The 21,854-nt window shown below is 39.5% G+C and overlaps 3 protein-coding genes across 7 annotated transcripts in view; 1 reads left to right on the top strand and 2 right to left on the bottom strand.

Moving 5' to 3' along the window:
* The window catches only part of LOC123880983 (serine/threonine-protein kinase tousled-like 2), a 46,716-nt gene extending 46,088 nt beyond the window's left edge, over window positions 1-628 (bottom strand). Inside the window, exon 1 of one of the 2 annotated variants that reach the window (XM_045929446.1) lies at window positions 233-628. The gene's annotated coding sequence lies outside the window, so the exon portion shown is untranslated. The remainder of the gene's footprint in view (window positions 1-232) is intronic. The other variant, XM_045929450.1, reaches the window with a different exon arrangement.
* Window positions 629-3,287: 2,659 nt separating this feature from the next.
* On the top strand, window positions 3,288-11,603 carry LOC123880984 (late secretory pathway protein AVL9 homolog). Its single transcript, XM_045929458.1, has 7 exons — window positions 3,288-3,543; window positions 3,725-3,922; window positions 4,339-4,555; window positions 5,075-5,264; window positions 6,770-7,491; window positions 7,878-8,061; window positions 8,713-11,603. The coding sequence occupies exons 1-7, from the start codon at window positions 3,475-3,477 to the stop codon at window positions 9,062-9,064; spliced, it is 1,932 nt and encodes a 643-aa protein (XP_045785414.1). The 5' UTR covers window positions 3,288-3,474; the 3' UTR covers window positions 9,065-11,603.
* Window positions 11,604-13,570: 1,967 nt separating this feature from the next.
* The window catches only part of LOC123880981 (kinase D-interacting substrate of 220 kDa), a 73,414-nt gene continuing 65,130 nt past the window's right edge, over window positions 13,571-21,854 (bottom strand). For 3 of the 4 annotated variants that reach the window (XM_045929440.1, XM_045929437.1, XM_045929439.1), the window contains exons 19-27: window positions 21,581-21,759; window positions 21,101-21,228; window positions 20,377-20,574; window positions 19,867-20,031; window positions 19,254-19,356; window positions 18,882-18,979; window positions 18,666-18,683; window positions 17,100-17,196; window positions 13,571-14,770 (exon numbers count right to left, since the gene is read on the bottom strand). In XM_045929440.1, coding sequence (XP_045785396.1) covers window positions 13,956-14,770; window positions 17,100-17,196; window positions 18,666-18,683; window positions 18,882-18,979; window positions 19,254-19,356; window positions 19,867-20,031; window positions 20,377-20,574; window positions 21,101-21,228; window positions 21,581-21,759 — 1,801 coding nt within the window. In that variant the 3' untranslated portion in view covers window positions 13,571-13,955. The remainder of the gene's footprint in view (window positions 14,771-17,099; window positions 17,197-18,665; window positions 18,684-18,881; window positions 18,980-19,253; window positions 19,357-19,866; window positions 20,032-20,376; window positions 20,575-21,100; window positions 21,229-21,580; window positions 21,760-21,854) is intronic. The other variant, XM_045929438.1, reaches the window with a different exon arrangement.

Below are 21,854 nucleotides of genomic sequence, written 5' to 3'. Positions count from 1 at the left end.
AATTTCTATGCATGCAATCTTACTATCTTGTTTTGTACTGCAATTTAAAATATTTGGAAAAAAGCATGCTTACTCTATCAGTTCTGATACATATCTATGATTCTGATATATTAAGTATATGTTACGAATACATGAAAACCGAAATGTTGAATAAAATGTTCCACAAAACAAAATAATAAGTTACAGTAGTATTAAGTCAAAAGACTTCCATTAGTAACTTTTAACATCTAACCTGTTTTGGAAGCAATGATCGATAAATCCACGTAAAACACAGATCAATTTTTCTCAAATGTTATTATTTTTTCACACTATCATAGTATTTTTATTTTTCACAGCCATTAAAATGTCACTGCAATAAGTGCGAAAATGGCGGCACATAGACCGTAAATTAAAACAATAAACTAAAAACACTACCGTTAATAAACTAATTAACAATGTTTCCTTTTATCAAGCGAAAGTAGTTTTGGCGTAATTTTAATATAGTAAACATATAACAAAACAAAAACACTTTTTACTTCAAATCAAAGTAATAGGATTATTTTGGATTTTGGCAAAATCAAAATCATCAAAGAAAACCACCTAAATCAAATCACAGAATACAGACCAAGAACTACACTTATTTACAAAGTACTCTGTGTGAACTATTTTTTTTTTTTTTTTTTTCTTTAATCTGGCTTTACTCTGATTAGCCAATGTCAAGTTTGTGATATTTCAAGTTATTGAATTTATACAAGTATGGACTCCGTCTGCGCCGGCGCCCGCCGACATACGCGCGGCGCCCCTTTAGAGCGCTTCCCAGTCAGTTCCACCACCAAAAAACACCAACTAACACAAAAACCAGCCACTCTTAACAAAAAAAACACTCCAAACAAGCACAGCACGCGCGCCAGCAAACGCCATCGCAGACGAAGTCCTGTGTGAACTATACTGAACTAGAGTTTGGCTTAAATGAAAGGTGACACATACAATGTACTCTGTGGATGACACTCGGCTTTTTCCAAACTTTTTAGATGGCAACCCTAAAATGTCGATCACTCGGCCATTTCCATTTCTTATATATGTATATATATATTATATATATGCATGTATGTAATATATAAGTATAAGTAGGACTTCGTCTGTGATGGCGTTTGCTGGCGCGCGTGCTATGCTTGTTTGGAGTGTTTTTTTTTGTTAAGAGTGGCTGGTTTTTGTGTTGGTGTTTTTGGCGGTGGAACTGACAGGGAAGCGCTCTAAAGGGGCGCCGCGCGTATGTCGGCGGGCGCCAGCGCAGACGGAGTCCATACTTGTATAAATTCAATAACTTGAAAATATCACAAACTTGACATTTGGTAAAGTAAAGCCAGATCTAAAGAAAAAAAAAGTATAAGTATGACAATTTAATTTTATAGGTTACTTGGTTTAAATTCGTAAAAGATATTAATAATAATTATCTATACTTACTAACTAATAAATAAAATTGAAGTGTGTATCTATAATTTCGAAATAAATATTTAAACGATATTTTTTTTTTTATTACTTTACTAACTATAACTGAATCACGTTTTAAAATTTTTTATCTGTCTGTCTGTTTGAACGGGCTAGGTAATCTTTTGAACGCTTGAACCGATTTTGACGAGACTTTCACAGACAAGTAGAGGATTGACCAGGGCGTAACACAGACTACTTTTTTAACCGACTTTCAAAAAGGGAGTTGTGTTTTTCTACCTATGTACACCGAAATCTCCGAGATTTCTGAACCGCTTTGCGTATTTTTTTTTTATACGACCGAGGAACTTTGCGACATTGTCCTATAAAAAATTTGGATTCCAACTCCTCAATGCTGATGCTGCAGGGGACCTGACCACCAAAGTGTATGGGATTTAGAAATTGTCGTCGGTTATAAATTGATATTGAAGGTATCTTTACCAAGTAAAGACTTTGTCGTTGACCTCGAGGACCCAACTCCTCATCCTGATGCTGCAAGGAATTGTATTCCTAAATCCTGGGGATCACACGGGATTTATAAAGGATCGTCCATCTATATGTTTTTACGCGGTACAGAAACCAGTTGCATCCCGGGGACGGGCTGTTACGGAGAGAGTACTTTTGTCTTGGGAAATCAAAAGTTCCCTCAGGACTTGCGAAGCTGCGGGCATCAGCTAGTGTTTTCTAAAACCATATCTCTTATGTGCTAATATTATATTACGATTATAAGCGATAAGATATTACATCATTTTGATTGTGATTTTTTTTTTGCGAGGTGATTTCAGTCCCATCTTTCATTAGCCAGACTATACAGAATGACAAGGATGTTTTGGCACTTGAATGACATTCAACGGGGGCGTAGTTGTAGAACAAAGGCTGCCAGCAATTAGAATCTCCTCAATTTTAGGGAATATATTGAAAATATCAATGTTGACAATCGAGTAAGTTTTATCTGATTTTAGCTTGGAAATTGGGAAAGCCGTCCCTGTTTCCTCATAAAGGAAAAACGATAAAAACACTTACCTAGTGCTATATTAAGCTATACGATGCAGACACATTTATGCTGTATTAATTATAAGAATATATCGCCAAGTTATGTACATAATTATATGGAATTACTATATTAAAAAAAAAACAGTTGAATTTAGATTTTGTACGTAGCAACACAACGTATGAGGGGGCAGCAAAGATGGCGGCATTAGTTCCAATTTTGATCACGCGCCAAGAGAGCCTTGTCGGACTGTAGACCTAACTACGACCTAACCCAGAGGCGTAAAGCAATTCTTGAATAAGTCCAGTTAAAAAAAATCTATATATAGTCTATGGAAAAGTGTTTGTGTTCTGTCTGTGTGTCTAATTTCGTTTTTTTTTTTTAAATTTTTCATTTCACAATTTTTAGTGGTCCCACAGTAATAAAATATGCCATGCCTAATTAAATCTCTTTTTACTAAGCTATTATACTGATCGCAAGCAATTTACTCTAATTTATCGAGGAGTTCTGTTCTCCATCTCCGAGGAGATTCATCAGATCTTCATGTTTATATAGGACCACCTGGAAAGTATGCCCTTTCAAACAAAAAAAAAAAAACAAATCGGTCCAGGGCGTTGATTCTTCGAGTAAACGGGGAACATACATTAAAAAAGATTCCGACGAATAATTGAGGACCTTCTCTTTTTTGAAGTCGGATTTAATTTTATTGATGTAATTGTTCTGTGTTTTTTAGCATTTAGACAGAAAGAGCTAGTACCCAGAGCCGTAAAACAAGTTAAAAAAAATTAACTATGGGCTAGGGCTAGAACTGGTGCTGGTAATAATATTCTGTAAACGTGTAAACGGTCTGTGATTCTGTGTTCTGTGTCTGTGATTTGTAATTATTGTAAAAAATAAAAATCACAGTAAAAATGTGTCATGTGAAGTTGAAAGTGAATAATTATTGAAAATAAAATTAAAATATGATAGCAAGAGCATGACTGTATTTTTTAACAAGGGCATTACTTTGTTAAAGCATGTCGTTTATAAATGATCCAGTATTAAATATTATCGTAGTGGGTTTCCATCATAAAAAAGGTTGCCAGGTAGGCGTCATAATACTTTCAAATCAATAGTTTTTGTAAATAATCGAAATAGGTAGAATATTACCTTCCTTCATAAATGTTTTAAATGATCTTATGCTCTCGATGTCGGACTCATACTGTGGGGATAGCTTGTAACATTGATTTGTAAGTTATAATGTCTCATCTCTGAATTTATTTTTAGGTTGAACATTGTTATCCTGAATTAATTCCTGGCCGTCCTTCGGAGCTTCCTGCGGCTTGGCGTTACCTTCCAGCTCTAGCCTTGCCTGATGGCTCTCATAACTACCTCTCTGATACAATATTTTTTAGTTTGCCAGGATTGACTGAACCTGCTCACACTGTGTATGGTATATCATGTTTTCGCCAAATTCCTGTAGAGGTTTGTCTATTATATATTTATCTTCTCTGAAACTGTTATGAAATTTGTGTTAAAAAAATGTTCATCAGTACACTGTGTTTGTCACTCACAAAACGGAACGCTAAATCGCCTCCCACCAGACCCAGACCACAGAAAATTTAGAGTTGTGAAATGCCAAATTTCCCCTGCCAAGAATCAAACCTGGGACCTCCCACTAATAAGATCACAGTGCTCACCTCTACGCCAGAGGAAATGTCATCACTCATTCTTCCATTATTGTGCTAAGATGGATTCAAAATCAAAATTGATACAGTGGAATCTGGCTGTACATAATATGTTAAAATAGATTCAAGTTTCAAACAGTCGCCAAGGGCTTCTGATACAATAATAACAAATCTTGTTATTGTTCTATATAAACAAATTTTAATTATTTGTAGCAAGTGGCCCAAAAAACGGAAGATATGACAAGAAGTTCTGTTCAAAAAAGTGTTTGTGTAATATGTCGAGCACCCCTTTTTGGTCGTCTTGCCATAAAAATGGAATTAGTTGTGCGAGCATGGTTCCTGCAGGGAGATTTCTCACAAACAAAACTATTAGAAGATGCTTTTAAACACTTAAATAGCTGCCCTGTCCAAATAGATCAAACGCTGGAAGGTATGCACTTTATTTATACATCGTAATGATGGGCTATTGTTAGTGTTGGTGCCTACGGCTCTATTCTAGTTTTTACAGATGTCTGGAAATCAAATAAACATGAATACATGTATCTACTCTTCTTTAATACGAGAACATTAAACACAAATGTGTACTTGTTTTCAAAATAAAATAAATAAAACAAGCTACCCCAACAATGTGACATAGATGCTGTTTGTTACATTCATTTTCATATTTACTATATTGGATTTGTTATGACATAAAATTACCAAAATCTAGTGATAGTTTGAGCATATGAGAGACCAGCTGATTGATTGTGAAAGCTGCATCAGTCTCAATTGTTTTGATTGACTGAATTTATGGTATTCTTGCTGCAACAATCAGCTAATAGTGAAAAATTTTCAGCCAATCAGAGATGATTTTGATTGCCACATTATAGCTGTCAGACTATGACAATGACCCTCCCCCCCCATAGACTAACACAAGCAGAAAATGTTTGAATAAATTTGAAAATTACAGGTTTATCGGTGCAAAAAATAGTTGAAAACTGGAGACATAAAGCTTTATTGTTATTCAAACTGCTCCTGTTGCGTAGAAAAATACTTATATATGGATCCCCAGCAGGATCACTGTCAGCCACTCTGTTGACTCTTGTGTCACTCTTGCCACAGTGCTTGGAGCATGGATTATCACAATCTGCTAATGTGGTGTAAGTATGTTATTATTATGTATAGCATGGCTGACAACTTGACTTTGGATTAAGTTTGCTTGTTTCAGCATTAGTTAATAAAAACAATTATCTGTAATCCTAATCCTAATAATATTAAAAAACCACTGGACGGATTTGGCTGAAATTTGGAATAGAGATAGATTATATCCTGGATTAACACATAGGCTTCTTTTTATCCCGAAAAATCAAAGAGTACCCACAGGATTTTAAAAAACGTAAATCCACGCAGACGAAGTTCCGGGCATCAAGCTAGTCTAAAATAAAATATTGATACTTTACTTATCAATATTATATTTTTACCAGATTACTTATTAATGTTGGCTGTTAGACTGCATGTTATTTTATCACTGATTACTGACACACATTGAGGACACCTTGTTTAGGTGACATTTTGAATTTCATCTAAACAATGGATGAAGCCAGACTGAATGGACCAAATGTCAAAACTCAAAAATTAAATTTCCTCTTTGATGATGTGTTTGAGTATGTGGGGATTTGTTCCTTACAAATAAAATCAAGCAGAAACTTGAATCATTAGTAATTTACTTTCTGTTATTATTAATTTATCTTATCAATTGTGTTTGATTTATCTAACTATTCCATTATTCCTATAAGATAATATTGTGATGAATAATTTTAGTAAAGTGAGTCAGTAGCATGATTTACAACCTTCTGCTGAATCAAAATATTCTTTATTCAATTAAACTTTCACAAGTACTTTTGAATCGGCAAATGCTGATACCACTGGCTTGGAATGACTTTCCTACCAAGAAGAACCACCAAGAAACAGACAGTTTGAGTAGCATTAATTGATATAATAATTTATTAACCCCCGACCCAAAAAGAGGGGTGTTATAAGTTTGACGTGTGTATCTGTGTATCTGTGTATCTGTGTGTCTGTGTATCTGTGTATCTGTGTATCTGTCTGTGGCATCGTAGCGCCTAAACGAATGAACCGATTTTAATTTAGTTTTTTTTGTTTGAAAGGTGGCTTGATCGAGAGTGTTCTTAGCTATAATCCAAAAAAATTGGTTCAGCCGTTTAAAAGTTATCAGCTATTTTCTAGTTTTCTTGTAGAAAAGAAGGTTAGATAACCCTTAGGTTCATAATATTCAAGTGTCAATTGACAAATGTCAAGTTGTCAAGATGGACGTTGCCTAGATATACATAATTATTTATTTGAAAATGATTTGTCGGGGGTGTTGAAAATTTTTAATTTACACTTGTTTTAATCTACTAAGATACAAAAAGCTAGTGTATTTTCCCTTTTTAAAAAATTTCAGTTATTCTGTTTTGGGGATATGTGTAAACAGTAAACATATGTTGAAAGTCAACTTAAGCCTTGGTAGGCTAAGGGGCTGTTGAAGGCTTGGGTGAATGCTCGGGAATGGTTTAGAGTGAATTTTAAAGTGGTTGAATTGAATAATAGACTACTGGAACTTATTGTGATGAAATGTTTTTAATACAAATATTACACATTTTAGGCTATCCAGGCCAATGTCACCAGTCCCAATAATTGTGCCAGAAGATAAATGTACAGATGTAATCGATGGCAACACAATAATTCTTAACGATGCTCTTGTAAATGGTACAAATCAGTTTGAGGAGGAGCTCTCACCAAAAGAAACTGGTAATATGTTAGAGGAAAAGGATAGGGTGAGCAGACAAAGTTTTGATGACTCCCTTTTATCAGATGTGGTGGATAGACAGGAGCTGTCAGGTGGCAGAGAAAAGTGCCACAGCATCGGTGAAAAATATAAATCACAGAAACCCACAGATGCCCAGCAAAGCCCGACCATGGCAAGGGACATGAGCGTGGATGGGCTGTACAATCTGACGGGGCAGATTGACCAAACTGAATGTGGATTTCCATTACCACTGTTTGAAGATGGGTATATTTGCTTACCATACCTGTCCCTGCAGTACTTAGACCTGTTGTCTGATCCGAGTGTGCATGGATTTGTTGTTGGCGCTTCGAATGTGCTTTTTAAACAGAAAAGGCAACTGTTTGATGTGTTAGTTGAGCTTAATGAAATGAGGATAGAGACAGCGGACTTGGGTCTCAGGAGACAGCTAACTCTGGGCACGGAAGATCTGCGGTTCGCCGACCACGTGGTGCGCCACGCTTCCACGCAGGGCGACGCGTGGATACGAGATCAATTCGCAAGTTATCTGATTTATTTAATGAGGACATCACTTTTGCCAGGTAATTTAGTTTACTTAGGTATACTCAAATGTGCAAACTATATTTTACTTACTTTAACTCTATGGTTTACGAAACTTTGTTTTTCAATTATATTTATTGGCAGTTTTTACTGCAGGGGTAGCGTAGCAGACATTATAGACAGCGATAGCATAGCATCTCGTGAAGTTTATCGAAATATCAACTTTTCACTCGCTGCACAGAGCGTTGGTGACTGGTCGAAACACGCGTATTTTCGAACACGTTTAAGCGTGTTCGCAAGGAGCATAATGTGAATTCATGCCTGACAGACACACTTTCGCATTTATAATATTATGGAATTAATTAAAATAAAATCACCAGTAGACCCACATGACTTACAATTTTATTTCACATTGTTTTTATTACAGAGGGCAGCAGGGAGATAGAATCTTATAATACTCAATTTATGAGCGCTTTCAAAGCTACTCCTGCATACGAGAAGTGGTTGAAGGCGACAAATAATGCGGACATAGAAGCTTTTGTGAATCTGATGCCCATGCATCCCTTCAGCGGTCAACTCTCTGTATCTGACATGAAACTGAAATTTGCCCAGTAAGTAATATCTCAAAGCCATGTCCACATCATTTATCAATGTTTGTATTGTTTCTTAGAGTGTGAGCATCTTTAGTGGAAAAAGATTTGAGTTTGCACATGTATATTGGTGTGATTGTGGCTCAAAATAAAAATATTTGTATTAGTATTTAGATCTATATAATTATGAAACTACCATAACAATATTTTTACATATACCAAATAAGTATGTAATTCACATTGGTTCTACATACTATGTGCCCCACCTGTTGGCACTTCAGCTTCCCAACTCGTGAGTTATGTCGGTTACTCAGGTTCTTTTACGGATCTCCTCATTTCTGATTTGATGACGTAGAGAAATTCCGAATCAATAGTCCTGGGGGTATCAAAGTGCTGACTGCACCACTAGGTGGACAGGTGGCAAGGAGCCTCTAGATTCAGGCAGCGTAAGACCGTAACGTGTGGAGCTTGCCTGATCTATCAAGAGTTACAGAATGTGGTACGACGGCAGTGTCGTCTACTATCGTCCACAGCTTTTTTGCACACACTTGCACCAAACTGCTTAATCTGATTTAGTTAAATTTTGAAATGCTCTTACTTTTTGTTAAGTTTATTCTAGGGTTGATAAGAAAACGAAAGAGATGTAATATTTAACTTGAACGTATCCCACAGTACAATGTCGACGACGGAGGGCGGGCGGAAGGTGACCGCGGCCGTGGCGAGCACGGGGCGCGCCGTGGCGAGCACGTCGCGCGCGGTGGGCGGCGCGCTGTCGCACGCTCGCGGCGCGCTGTCGGGCTGGTGGAGCGCGCTCACCACGCCCTCGACGGCACCCTCCACCGCGTCGGAGAACTCGCTGGACGACAAGCTCGACGTGTCCGACGCGGCCGACCCCTCCGACGCGGAGGACGTCCTCGAACACCTTCACGAGGACAACCGGAAGACGCCCAACCCCGACGCGGACCCGCCCGACAAGGTCATCGACGAACAATCCACTCGTGTCGGCAAAATAACAGTCATTTGAAGTGTGATACTTAATTAGTGAATTTGTTAAATCGTCTCCGCATTGTGTAATGTATTTTAATAGCAAGTACACATTCTGTTTGACATCAAGCTTTGAGCTTTTTGAGCTTCGGTCAAGCTGATTTCCATGCGGGATGCGACTTGCGAAAGTACCTAAGCCTTTTTGATTTAATATGTAACACGCGACGCGAGCGAGAACACTCGCATCGCAGCGTGTAGCAAAACAATATTTTTTTCGTAACATGGCGCAGCGGACGCTGCTTACGTTTACTAATTACAACTAAAATGTGCAAGTTACTTGGCGCTAGCGACTGGCGTCGGGACGGGCTTTCCGCTTAAGTTTGACCAAGCTTAAATGTTTAGTACCAAACACAATGACACTGTTTAGTGCTTAGTTAATCATGTTTACTTAGTAGAAGTTTTTATGCAGCTAAAGTGTGTGGACACTACACTATTTACGAAGCAACAGATTGCGTACTGGCCATTAGTCCAAATAGTTACTCTCTACCCATATATGAGTTGTACACACATTAACTAAAATTAAGTATATGCTATGTCAACTACCATGTAAACTTTATTTTTCAAGCGACTTTAGACTTATTGTTATGGCTGTATTATTAAATTTTCATTTTATTTGTATATTTGATTTACATTTTATGACAAAAATCGATTTTAAGGTTTAAAATTTAAGGTACTGTACAGTTAGTAGCGTCAATTTTAAACAGTAGACGAATCAATTTATGTACTTTAAAAAAAATTAGGTATTCATTATTTCTCGAATATTTATAAGATACTTAATCAATATCTATTAATAAAATCTACGATAGAGAAATCCTCGATGTAATGCCGTGGTTTGTTACAATGGCCTCACTGGTCGGCAACGCATCGGTGGTACCTCTGGTGCTGCGAATGTTCATGGGCGGTGGTAATCACTTAACACCAGGTGACCCGCCTGCTCGTTTGCTCGCTATTTTTTGTTAGAAAAAAAAAACGCTGTAAGCCACGACCGAAACCGGGTGACGCTGAGCGCTGTACGCGGCCGACGAATGCTTATGAAAATGTACTTTAGTGGTCTCTTTCACCAGGGTGGGCTCTAACCCGTGTAGCCGTAAGCGTGAAGCTGCAATCAATACCCTGGCGACCTCAGGCTCGTGCGCTATTAATATGGAACATTTCTATCAGTGATCGGAAATTCGTGCAATGATGTTGAGAAGCAATAGCCTGTTTACTTTGTTTGCGCGCCCTTCCCTCATGAACCCGTGAAGACGAGTAAAACACTTTAGGGCTTACAGGAATAAATAAAAACTGGTCTAATGAGAGTTAACTCGTACATAAAGGGTTCCGTACGTAAAGAAAAAACACATAAATTTTATTTATTTTCATGGCGGCCATTTTGGGTTGGCATAGCGAAAATATAATTAATACATATTCTGTGAAAATTTCAACTACCTTTTACGGTTCACAAAATACAGACAGCCCCCTGACAGATAGACGGACGATGGACAACGGAGGCTAAGTAATATCCCTGAAAAGCCAAGCTTTGTCGTTAATTCAAAGAAAATAATTTCAAGAGAGCGCACCGCGACTGGTGTTCGGCGCACCCCAAGACGCTGCGCCCGTGTGCTCTGCGCACCCTGCACCATAGGTGAGAGGCCCACTTAGTATTTCCACAACAAACAACAATTATTCTTATAATCTCTTGGACCAAGTGGTTAATTCGTCCAAGTATTATGTATATCTACATAATCCATTGCGACTCGATGCTGCTTTTACTAGTGAAAGTTTACTTTTAAGAATTATCTTCTAAAATTATGAATTTCATACAGCCGATTCTTAATCATTTTTTCAATTTTATTATTTTATCGTCCGTTTTAGAGTTCTAACTTTCTTGAGGGGTAGGTAGTTACTCATCTATTATATTTTTTAAGCTATCATCATTTATAGAAAATTTAAAAAGTGGATAATTATATTATAGTTTCAACGATTTACTGTAAAAAATTATATTAAGTTATTGTTACATTTACAGAAATATTTTTTTAAATCTGTAATCGTTTCTTTTAGAATGTTGAAGGCATGTGGCGTTTTGTATATAAGACTAGTCGTTTTGAATAAAAAAAAAGAACTAGTATCTCTGATATATTGATTGATATAATATTATTCGTGTTATGATCATCTTTGGTACCTACAGGGAGTTGACGTTAATTAATGTGTAAAATAGCTAATATGTGGCTCTATTTATATCGACTATTATCGTTGCTTACCATCTCTGTTCAACTGTCGTGGACGATTGATATCGTTCAATCAGAAGAAGGGAATAGGCAAATCTTACGTTCTTTGTAATCAAACCGGTTTAGTACGAGTTGAACTCACACACGAAGGGTCCCGTGCCATCATATACTAATACTATATAACTATACTATATAGATATACTAATACTACATAACTATACTATATAGATATACTAATACTATGTACTTTTCACTTTTTTTCAAATTTGCATGGCGGCAATTTCGAAATTCGCCTTTTTGGGTTTTTATTATATTTGCTATAGCGGCAAAAGAAATACACTGACAACTTTCTATACCTATTACGGTTCATGAGATAAAGTCTACACCCTGCAAACAAACAGACGGACAGCGGAGGCTTAGTGATAGGATCCCGGGAACCCTTTAGGTACTGAACCCTAAAAAACTTGAATTTTATTTTAAGTAAAACTTGTAATGTAATAGGTACTTGATAACCTACAACTTTAATAAACAAAAAGGTTTTAAAGAAAGCGAAACGGAAACGAGCTCAGACATCACATTGTATTAAAATAATCTTTTAAATGTCAAAAGAATGTAAGATTAAGTATCGTCTATTGTTATACCATTTTTCTTACCATGTTCCAGGTTGCACGATCAGTCAGTCGTCGCCGACAGTTCAACGCCAAAACTTGAATAGAGCGTTATGTAGCATTTCCATTTCGTTATAGTGATGTAGTTAAATTGATTTTGTTATTTTATAGACCAGTAGTCGTATACCAATTTGATGCGCTCGTGTGATCTCTGATATATACTTATAAAATTTGTTGGTATATTACACTTAATTTATAATAGTGAACAATAAATTTGATTTGATTTCCAATGCGTTTTGTTTTGCGACCCGATTTTAAGTACGTGGGTATTTAAAACATTCATATCGATGATATTATTTCTAGCTGATGCCCGCGACTTCGTTCGCGTGGATACAGGTTTTTTAAAAATCCCGTAGGAACTCTTTAACTTTCCGGGATAAAAAGTAGCCTATGTGATAATCCAGGGTATTATCTATCTCCATTCTAAACAGCCAAATTCGTCGAGCAGTTTTTGCGTGAAAGGGTAACAAACATAAAGACACGCACATAAACTTACACCTTTATAATATTACTGTGATACCGATATGTAAAAAAAAAAACAGATCCATACGACTTAAGACTTAACCCACTCACCACTTGGGTCACATTCGTAGAGAGCTATCTCTACTATTCTCGTGCGCTATGTATCTTCTTACACGTCAGCCAAGCGAGCACTAATTTTATATACCATGCTTATTATCTATATTATGAACGTAACATACGATTCTCTAAACTAAAAAAAAGCCATCTAAATGTACTGTTATCCCTTTTATAATGTTCCCTGCAGAAAAGGATAAAGCCGCATTTTCACTAGGGGACATTTGTTGCGCGACTCTGTCGCTCGACACGAAATTCACGTGTCCCGCGCCATGTCGCCCGACGTCGTCCGACATCGCTTGGGATATTTACGTGTCGCGCAACTTGTCGCTAGTCGATGGTCTGCGAGCGTCGACGCGCGCGACCTTCGTGTCCCTCGACAATTGCCGGACAGGTTTTGAGTGGTGAGAACGTGTGTCGCTTTGTGTTCCACTGCACTGAACAGCACTACTTCCTCGGGCGACATACTGATCACGACTGGCCAATGAGAACGAGTCATATGTCGCGGGACATTGTCCCACAACTTTTACAGAGACAACTACGTGAATGTCGAGCGACAAGTATCTGCGACATGTCGCCTAGTGAAAATGCGCCTTAAACCCCCGCGCTAAACCGGTGCGGATAATCGCGGGGGTGTGGGGCGTCCCCCCACCTCGTTTGCCATTTCGACCGATCGCGTACTATGCTTTACAGCCAAAATTAAGTCCTATTCTTTAATCTGTCGATTGGTTACTTAACAACATTGTTATATAATATAATAGAAATTGCTTAGATTAAACATATTGCAATTTTTTTGAAAAATAACATTGTTGCTAAGTAACATATCGACGGATTACAGATAGATTATTTACTCATTTGGGCCATTATTGGCTACCAGGATTTCGGATCGATTAATTTAACGTACCTTATCTGATCATAACCTACGCAATTAGCTAATAAGACAAGGAAGCTAGATTAACAAGGGTCAAATCAGAGTTTATTTGCCCTGCTAGTCATCATTGTTAGTGAGGTTTCATTTTAACTATAAACATTTAAGATTATTCAAAAAAATGTATATTTCCATATTCTTAAGAATAAGTACCTATATCACATTTCTGAAGAAATAATACTAAGCAAATGCAATTACAATGATTACGTTTAAGCAACTCCAATCTCGGTGAAATTACATAGTACGTTTTAAAGTACAGGTAGGTATTCTACCTAGCGTTATTTTATCGTATACTGCAGTAACAAATATATAGGAGCGATTATACATAATGTAAAGTTTACACAGGCCATCTACGAGTTGAGAATTTAAAGCTGTGCAATATTGCCTTTAAACGCTTCGAGCTGCTTTCGCGTCACCGTTTGTGCGTATGTCGCGCGGGCGACGCCTCTCACGGCGCCGGTAGTCGGTTCCTTCCGGGAGCAGCACTAATCCTCACACCGCCGAGTCGGGCTCGTGCGGAGGCCACGGCGGCCCGGAGTCCAGCGAGTCCATGGCGTCCTGCCGCCACAGCCCGCGCGAGCCGTCCGACGTGCCGTGCGCCAGCAGCCTCAGATTGTACGGCTCGAGCATGTTCGACAACGACGTCTCGCTAGACTCGCGCGCGAAGCGGACCCGCGCCGCCGACCGCGCCTCGCTCTTGCTCTCAGGCATCAAGTCGAAGTCTGGCGCGCTGCCCCGCGGGGACTCCGCATCCGTCGTTTCCGAGCGCGGCGAGAAATCAGTGCTCGCCGTCCCGTCCTGCGGACTGCGGTCGGCGCACTCCACGCCCAACGGTCTCGCGACGAGCGCGCCCGAATCGGAACGCGCGGCGGCCGGAGAGGCGAGCCGCGCCGACCGCACCGCGGCCCCGGGCGGCGACGACACCAGGGGGGCCGACTCGTCGTCGCTGGCCGTCTCGTCGCGCGGCGGGCTGCGGTCTCGCGAGCCCGGTGCGCGGGACATGATCTTATCTTTGATCCTCGCGAGCCGCTCGGCCGAGCCGACTTTCCGGAGGATGTCGGCGGTTCGGCGCAAGTTGCGCAGCTTGAGGTCGAGCACGGGTGAGCCGGTGCGCGTGGAGTCGTCGACGGAGAGCGAGCGCGCGGGCGGGCGCGGCGCGTCGTCGGGCAGGCGCAGCGAGGAGGGGCGCGCGCGGGCGGCGGCGCGGCGCGCCCGCGGTCGCGCCGTGAACGTGATGTGGCCGTCGTCGTCCTCCTCGTTCTCGACGCTGAAGCAGACGGCGGGCGCGCGCGGCTCGCCGGCCTCGTCTGAAACGCAAGGCGCTGCGTGAGGCCGCGGACGCTCGCGAGCACGCCGCGCGGCCGCGGCGACCGCGCGAGCGTCCTCCGCGTGATTCGGGGGCGGAAAATAAAACCACGGAATTTGTTCATCTTATATTTATTTATCTTATTTGCATTATAATATTTATCTACGGAATGCTATCATACGTATTATATACGATGGAAGTATAAGACATGTAGGTATGCTACAGAGATATGTACAACGATCAGATCTGACACAACAACGAATGTGAAACTACCGATAGGATTTCATTACTTTAAGTATCGAAACACGACGATAGTTGGAAAACATTTCAACATTTTCAATTATTTTGTATACTAAATAATATTTCAATAAGTATCTATTTACGTCGTAAGTACTCTCCGATTTAACAATAACAATTTATGCTTATATATTTATGTTCCTAAAAGCGATTCGAAGGACGCAACATATTTTTTAGAAAACATAGTTAGAACTCACAATGTAAAGGATTGTGGATAAAAGTTATCAAAATGATTATGGCACATTCAGCATCATTTAAAAAAAATAGGAAGGCAAGTCGAAATGTGCTCATAATAAATCACAACCGAATTAAAAGGCCACAGCCAACATAAACTTTTATCTTACTATCTACATTATTGCAAAATAACAGGAATGCTAAATGATAGGTAACTACCCTACTTTCTTCAATTTAAATATACATCACAATAGCCTCGAGTGCGTGCAATTGTCTACATCACATTAAGTGGAATTCAAAGTTTTATAACATTTAAATAAGTTACAAAACGATTATTAAGTACTCTTACTAAAATTATAGTAAAATAAACTACAGCTTAATTAACATCCTCGAGATGTTTAAACGCTTAGGCTGCCTTCACATCAGACTAGCGTCGTGCGATACGTCATATGCGAAGGCAGCCTAGAAACAAAGTACTAAGTAAGTAAATAAGTACGGCAAAAAAGCTTATAAATAAATTGAATCTAAAATACTGATGACAACATAAAAGAAGATCTAAAACAATATCTACTCGTACGATGGCAACATGAGATCTTGTTATTAGTCTAACTAACGATATTAAAGTTTCTTGTCTTTTATTTTAACCGGATATCGAATGTGTCAATGCTCCAAACAAGACAGACTTAATATAATACGAAGTTTTAGTTATTAAGTACAACAAATCAAAATATAATTTTGGAAAGTATATTAGGCATGTTTTTTAACCCTAGTTACTAATAAATCCCTCTTCCCAAATTAAGCGTATAGACTATGCAAGAAACACGCGTGACAATAGTCCAGCAATACAATAAAAATAAGAATTTAAATAAATTATTTCCTTATAAAATAGGAACATTGCTTTCCTACTAAAATTGTTTGATTTTTCGCCGACACATGCTGATTGCACATATCGACACGCGTCTGACTGTCAATAATTTCGCTACGTGCTTCTCTGTAGGCTGTAAAAGTGGCTACACCGTTTACGTCGATACATAAGGTTGGCATCCTTAGAACCTGCATAGCTGCATCAGAATAGTCGACGAAGAAAGGTGGCTACGCGCGTATCTAAGTGCAAGCTTTCCAAGCCTGCGTAAGCAACTTTTTACGCAAATCTCGCACATATAAAACAATAATGGCACTATCCAAAAATTGGCAGTTCCGAGTTGCAACTACATCTGATCTAATTCTGTGGAAAAAACTAGGTTCTTTTTAAAGAATTTTCTCTTCCATGACTTATTATAGTATCAATTTATACTTTGTTGTTTTAGGCTTATTATTTTTAGTACTGAACGCATGAATGGCCGTTTTGAAGATCGATATTTTGGATAGGATCATTTTTGTTTTCAATGTGCGACGTGTTAAATGATTTTGTGCGAGCGCTTGCGCACAACATCATCGTACATTTACGCGTGTACCAAAGGTTGTCTTCGAAATGAAGCGCATTGTACGCGCTTGCACGCTGGAGTGTTTGACGCACGTTTTGGTTAACTTAAATAAAATACACGTTTCATACGCGAGTTGTGAATTTTTATACATTTGAAATACGCGCGTCGGTGACTCATACAACACGCTTCAAATTGGAGGCGACCTAATGTGCGATCAGCTTAATATGTCTGCGATTAGCAAATAGATGTAACGTGGGCCCAATTGGAACTGTTACAAGAAAACGTCATCGGGGAGGTTTACAATGACGTGGTCAGGACGCTCGCCCTCTGAGGAGGAGTCGGTGAATGCGGGGGAGGGGGTTTGCGGCGTGGGCGGGGTGAGGAGTGTGGGGGAGCTCGCGGAGGGGGTCTCGCGGATGGTGCGCAGGGCCTCACCTGAGGGCGCGGTAGGCTCGGACTGGAGGACGTCCTCCATCGCTTCTTCATTGAGTGTTTGGAGCGCGCCGCATATCATTTGCTCCTCCAACGTAACCTGTTTAATGTCAAATGAACATTAGGTTTTCCCATATCCTATGTATAGTATAGTGCACGCAAAACAAGTAGCCCAGTCTGAACGAGAGGCTTATGACTGTGCATTGTACAAAACAGATCTCAACCAGGCTTGTATATTGGCCTTAGGATGAGATCTATAGAGCGCACTCTGACTTTGCTTAGACTTAAGACAGAGTTAAAACGAGACAGATGTATATCTCTCACATAAATCTGTCTCGTTTTAACTCAATCTTAAGTCTGAGTAAAGTCAAAATGCGTTCTATAAATCTCACCCTTAGTCTATGTCTGAGATCTATAGAGCGTACCTACGCACTCGACTGCTCAGATTTAAGTTTCAGTTAAAACGAGATAGATTTATGCCAGCAATATTACGCTGTCTCGTTTTAACAATGTCTTAACCCTGAGCAAAGTTACTACTTGCCACAGGTGGACTGCAAACTGTTACAAGTGGACAACCTACTTGTTTTGCGCGATTTATATAACATTCTTCTGATCAACCGGTAGTAGACCGAGACTTAGAGATGTCAATCGACAGTAATTACTACCTAGGTACATCTAATCGATCTGCTCGATGTATTATTTTATCGATTCGTCATCGATGTAAAAGGGCTCTCGAGTTCCGTATGATCGACCGATAAAGGAGTCAATCATAATAAAGTCGCAAAATAAACAGTTCAGGTATAAACATAAATTTCTATTTTCTACGCACAATACCACAACACAAAAACAAGAAAGTCCAAAAAGAGATGCAACAATATAGACAAAACAGACATGGAACGAAAAAGATTTATTTAGTAGTAAAAGTTTTCAATCGTCAATATTTCCAGAAACAAAAACTGGCCAAGTGCAAGTACGACTCGCGCTAATATTTTTGGTTACCTATACAAAGTTAGCGCTTATGGAACCTTCAACGAATCAGTGAAAAATGCATGCATAAATGCATAAATATAAAGTCGCATAAAAAAGATTTGAAAATCATGTTATGATTCTTTTCCTTTACTTGTGACCCTCTCTACAAGACAAGACAAGATCTCCTTTTGTGCCCAATTTCAAGGTGTAGTTGAGGTTCTACTACGCGTAATGTAAATTAACGTAAACATATAATGCGCTCTGAAACGCTAACTTTCCATTGAGTTTAAATAGAAACTTGAAGTTTTTAAAGCAATTAGGGTCCATTGATCTTTCAGTATAAATATGAACTTGATATTTCAAGTTGAGAAAAAGGTCCTTGATAGGAGGACTAGCAGACAGAGAGACAAAAAGTGATCCTAGAAGGGTTCCGCTTTTCCATTATGAGGTACGGAACCCTAACAATGCCAGTTCATGCAACAAAAAGAAAATTATGAAAATGTGTAAAATTCACAGAAAGAAAATAAATCAAGAATCAAAAAGTGATGCGTGCATGATGAGATGCTAAATTTTGTTTTGTGCCTAAAACTTAAAAATCACCTGATATTCCGTAAAAGGCTGCAAGAGTAAAAGAAAACGTGAGGCGATTTATTTTTGAGCAAACCTTTACCTAATTAGGTACTTAAATTAAATTTTATAGTACTGGAAGGTTAATAATAAACTTATAAAACTTTAGGGCCTGATGTAGACTTGAAAAGACTCGCTAATATTATTACATTATTTAAAGTGAAAAATAAAAATTTGTTTTTAATTTACCTGTTTTTCAACATTCGAAGGTCGACTGCGTTGGTGTTCTAGTGTAGGTCTTGGTTTAATTGATTCCGTTTCTGTTTCACTCGATTTCTCCGTTAATACTGTAAATATTTTATCTAATATTTATACTGTTTGATGACATATCCTGGGCTATAAAAGTTAATAACGTGTGACGTGTAGAAATATAAATAATAGGGCCCTCACTGCGAAATTTCACTGCGTGATTTTTTTTTTGCATAATTCTGTGACATATGCGAATTGAGAGAGTGCGGCTTCATACAATTGCTATGATATGTCACAGATTTCTGCAGGAAAACCGCGCGGTGAAATTCTGTAGTGCGGTCTTACCCTTAGGCAATGATTTTTATTACGTACCAGTTACAGCAGGCGCGTTGATCGGCATACCCGACTCTAGCTCGCGTAGATTCAGTATCAGCATTTTAAATAACTCCCAGTCACCAAAAGGCAATTCCAATATCTGCAAACAAAAAAAATAAGTATAACTAAGGAGCAAGAGTGAATAGGCATATTTTAGGCGCTCCAACCTGAACCTCATCATTGCTTTTTATTACGCACTAGCTGATGCCCGCGACTTCGTCCGCGAGGATTAAGATTTTTCAAATCCGTGGGAACTCTTTTATATTCCGGGATAAAAAGTGTTATCCCTAAAAGCCTATGTGTTATCTCCAAATTTTAGCAAAATCCGTTAAGTAGTTTTTGCGTCAAAGAGTAACAAACATACATACACACTAACTTTGATTAATAGTCATCTGGTGGGCTTCGGCCGAGACTAGTCACCACCCTACCGGCAAAAACCGCGCCGCCAAGCGATTTAGCGTTCCGGCACGATGCCGTGCAGAAACCAAAGGAAACTGCTATATCCCTTCCAGGTTAGTAAGTTTTCATCTTAGATTGCACCATCACTTACCGCCAGGTGAGATTACAGTCAAGGGTTAACTTGTATCTGAATTTAAAAAAAAATAGTTACCGGTTTGAGGTCATTAAGATGGCAGACGGAGAGCACGAGCCCGCAGACCCGGTGCCGCTGCAGCGCCGCGGCCGCCGCCGCGCCGCCCGCGCCCAGCGCGCTCGCCACCACGCGGCACACGCGCTCCACGCTCAGGCTCGACAGCCGCAGCGACGTTAGCTCCGTCTGTACATACAATTACTATATGCTAAACACAATTAGCAGTTAAACTTTTACAAGTACTTTTGAATCGTCAGAAAAATCTACCACTGGTTCGGAATGCCTTTATTACCGAGAGGAACCCGGAAGAAACTCAGCGGTTGCTATTTTCAAAGATTTGAGACACCAGGATATTATGCCAGGACTCCACGAAACGCAAGTACTTAAATTTGATAAATAATTTTTCATTTCATTTCATTTCATTTATAAAAGTTGGGCGAGCTGCAGGCCAAATCCACGCTCTGTTATCATTTACATAATCCTAGATTGAATAATATGTTTTTCTCATGAGTCACAGTTAATATCACTCACCATTCCCGGAAAAGCGGTGCGCAACATCGTGACAGGGTTGACGGCGACCGCGGGGACCATTTGCGGCACCGGACCTTCCGTTTGTACATTGTGCGAGTAAGTTTGCGGCGTCGGCATCAGCGGGTTGGCCCAACCCACCCACATCGGTGGCGCTGGTGGTGCAGTGTTGGGTGTTGGTTGAGCGACTGGTGGTATTTTCTGTAATATAAAGTAAAGTTCACAACCTTGAACGGGAAGCTGAAAGAAATCTCTGTTAAGAGATAAGCATTTCCAATGTGCTACTTAATTTATTATAACTTTGTAACTACAATTTTGGTACATGAAATATAAAAATAATGTGTGTGTGTGTGTGTGTGTGTGTGTGTGTGTGTGTGTGTGTGTGTGTGTGTGTGTGTGTGTGCGTGTGTGCGTGTGTGCGTGTGTGCGTGTGTGTGTGTGTGTGTGTGTGTGTGTGTGTGTGTGTGTGTGTGTGTGTGTGTGTGTGTATGTTTGTTACTCCTTCACGCAAAAACTACTGGACGGATTGGGCTGAAATTTAGAATAGAGATAGATTATACCCTGGATTAGCACATAGGCTACTTTTTATCCCGGAAAATCAAAGAGTTCCCACGGGAATTTTAAAAAAACCTACATCCACGCGAACAAAGTCGCGGGTATCAGCTAGTCCGTACATAAACGTATCTAAAGTACTGGTAGCCTGGGTGCTTACAAGGTAGGAATATACCTGTGCGGCTTGTTTCTTATGCAGCGGCTTGGGGTGCACGGGTCGCGAGTTGGGCCCGATGCTCCACGACGCGGCGGTCGCGGCGCCCGCGCCGAGGTCGTCCTCTGCGCCCGCTTGCACTTGTTCCTCTGAATCAACATATTATAATTATCATACTCATACTAATATTATAAATGCAAAATTGTCTAGAAATAAAAAAAAAAGATTTTTTATTCAAATAAACTTTTACAATAAATTTCGAAATTTCGAATTGTAAAATGCATCTACAGCGCGGTTTGGAAGGCTTTTCCTACCAAAAAACGTGTATAAAAGTAATTGCAGTCCCGCGCATTGCTAGAACGAGCTGCAAGTCAAATGCACGCTCTTAGTTTAGGCCATACCCCACGCTGACCAAGTGCGGATTGGCAGTCTCAAACACCTTTAGAAAATTTTATGGAAAACTTCCAAGCATACAGGTTTCAAGGGTACTGGACAAAATACCTTTAATAACTTTCTTGATGTACGGATCGAGGTTGATGGTGAAGGGTAGGAATATCTTGAGGTCGGCCGCGGTGAGCGTGGCGCGGTGGAAGCTCAGAAACACGTCCAGCTTGCGCTCGTCTCTATCTAGCTCCATAAGCGTAATGGCCTCACGTACTCCGCCTATTGACGGTTTCACCCTACAAACACAGATATTATTAAACTCTAAATAGGCAAGAACTCGGCATTAAATGACTTTCGGCGTTAGTAGTCGCATATTAAAATTCTTTGGACA

This window comes from Maniola jurtina, chromosome 3 (genome assembly GCF_905333055.1).
Source record: "Maniola jurtina chromosome 3, ilManJurt1.1, whole genome shotgun sequence".
In the NCBI taxonomy this organism is placed as follows: Eukaryota; Metazoa; Arthropoda; class Insecta; order Lepidoptera; family Nymphalidae; genus Maniola; species Maniola jurtina.
This window is presented reverse-complemented; position numbering and strand designations above follow the sequence as displayed.

Bases quoted from the DNA above. Each gene is read 5' to 3' on its own strand.
- LOC123880984 (XM_045929458.1), top strand. From the start codon at position 3,475: ATGTCGTTTATAAATGATCCAGTATTAAATATTATCGTAGTGGGTTTC. The intron at 4,556-5,074 runs GTATGCACTTTA...TGAAAATTACAG, and splicing joins AATAGATCAAACGCTGGAAG to GTTTATCGGTGCAAAAAATA. The intron at 5,265-6,769 runs GTAAGTATGTTA...TACACATTTTAG, and splicing joins TCACAATCTGCTAATGTGGT to GCTATCCAGGCCAATGTCAC.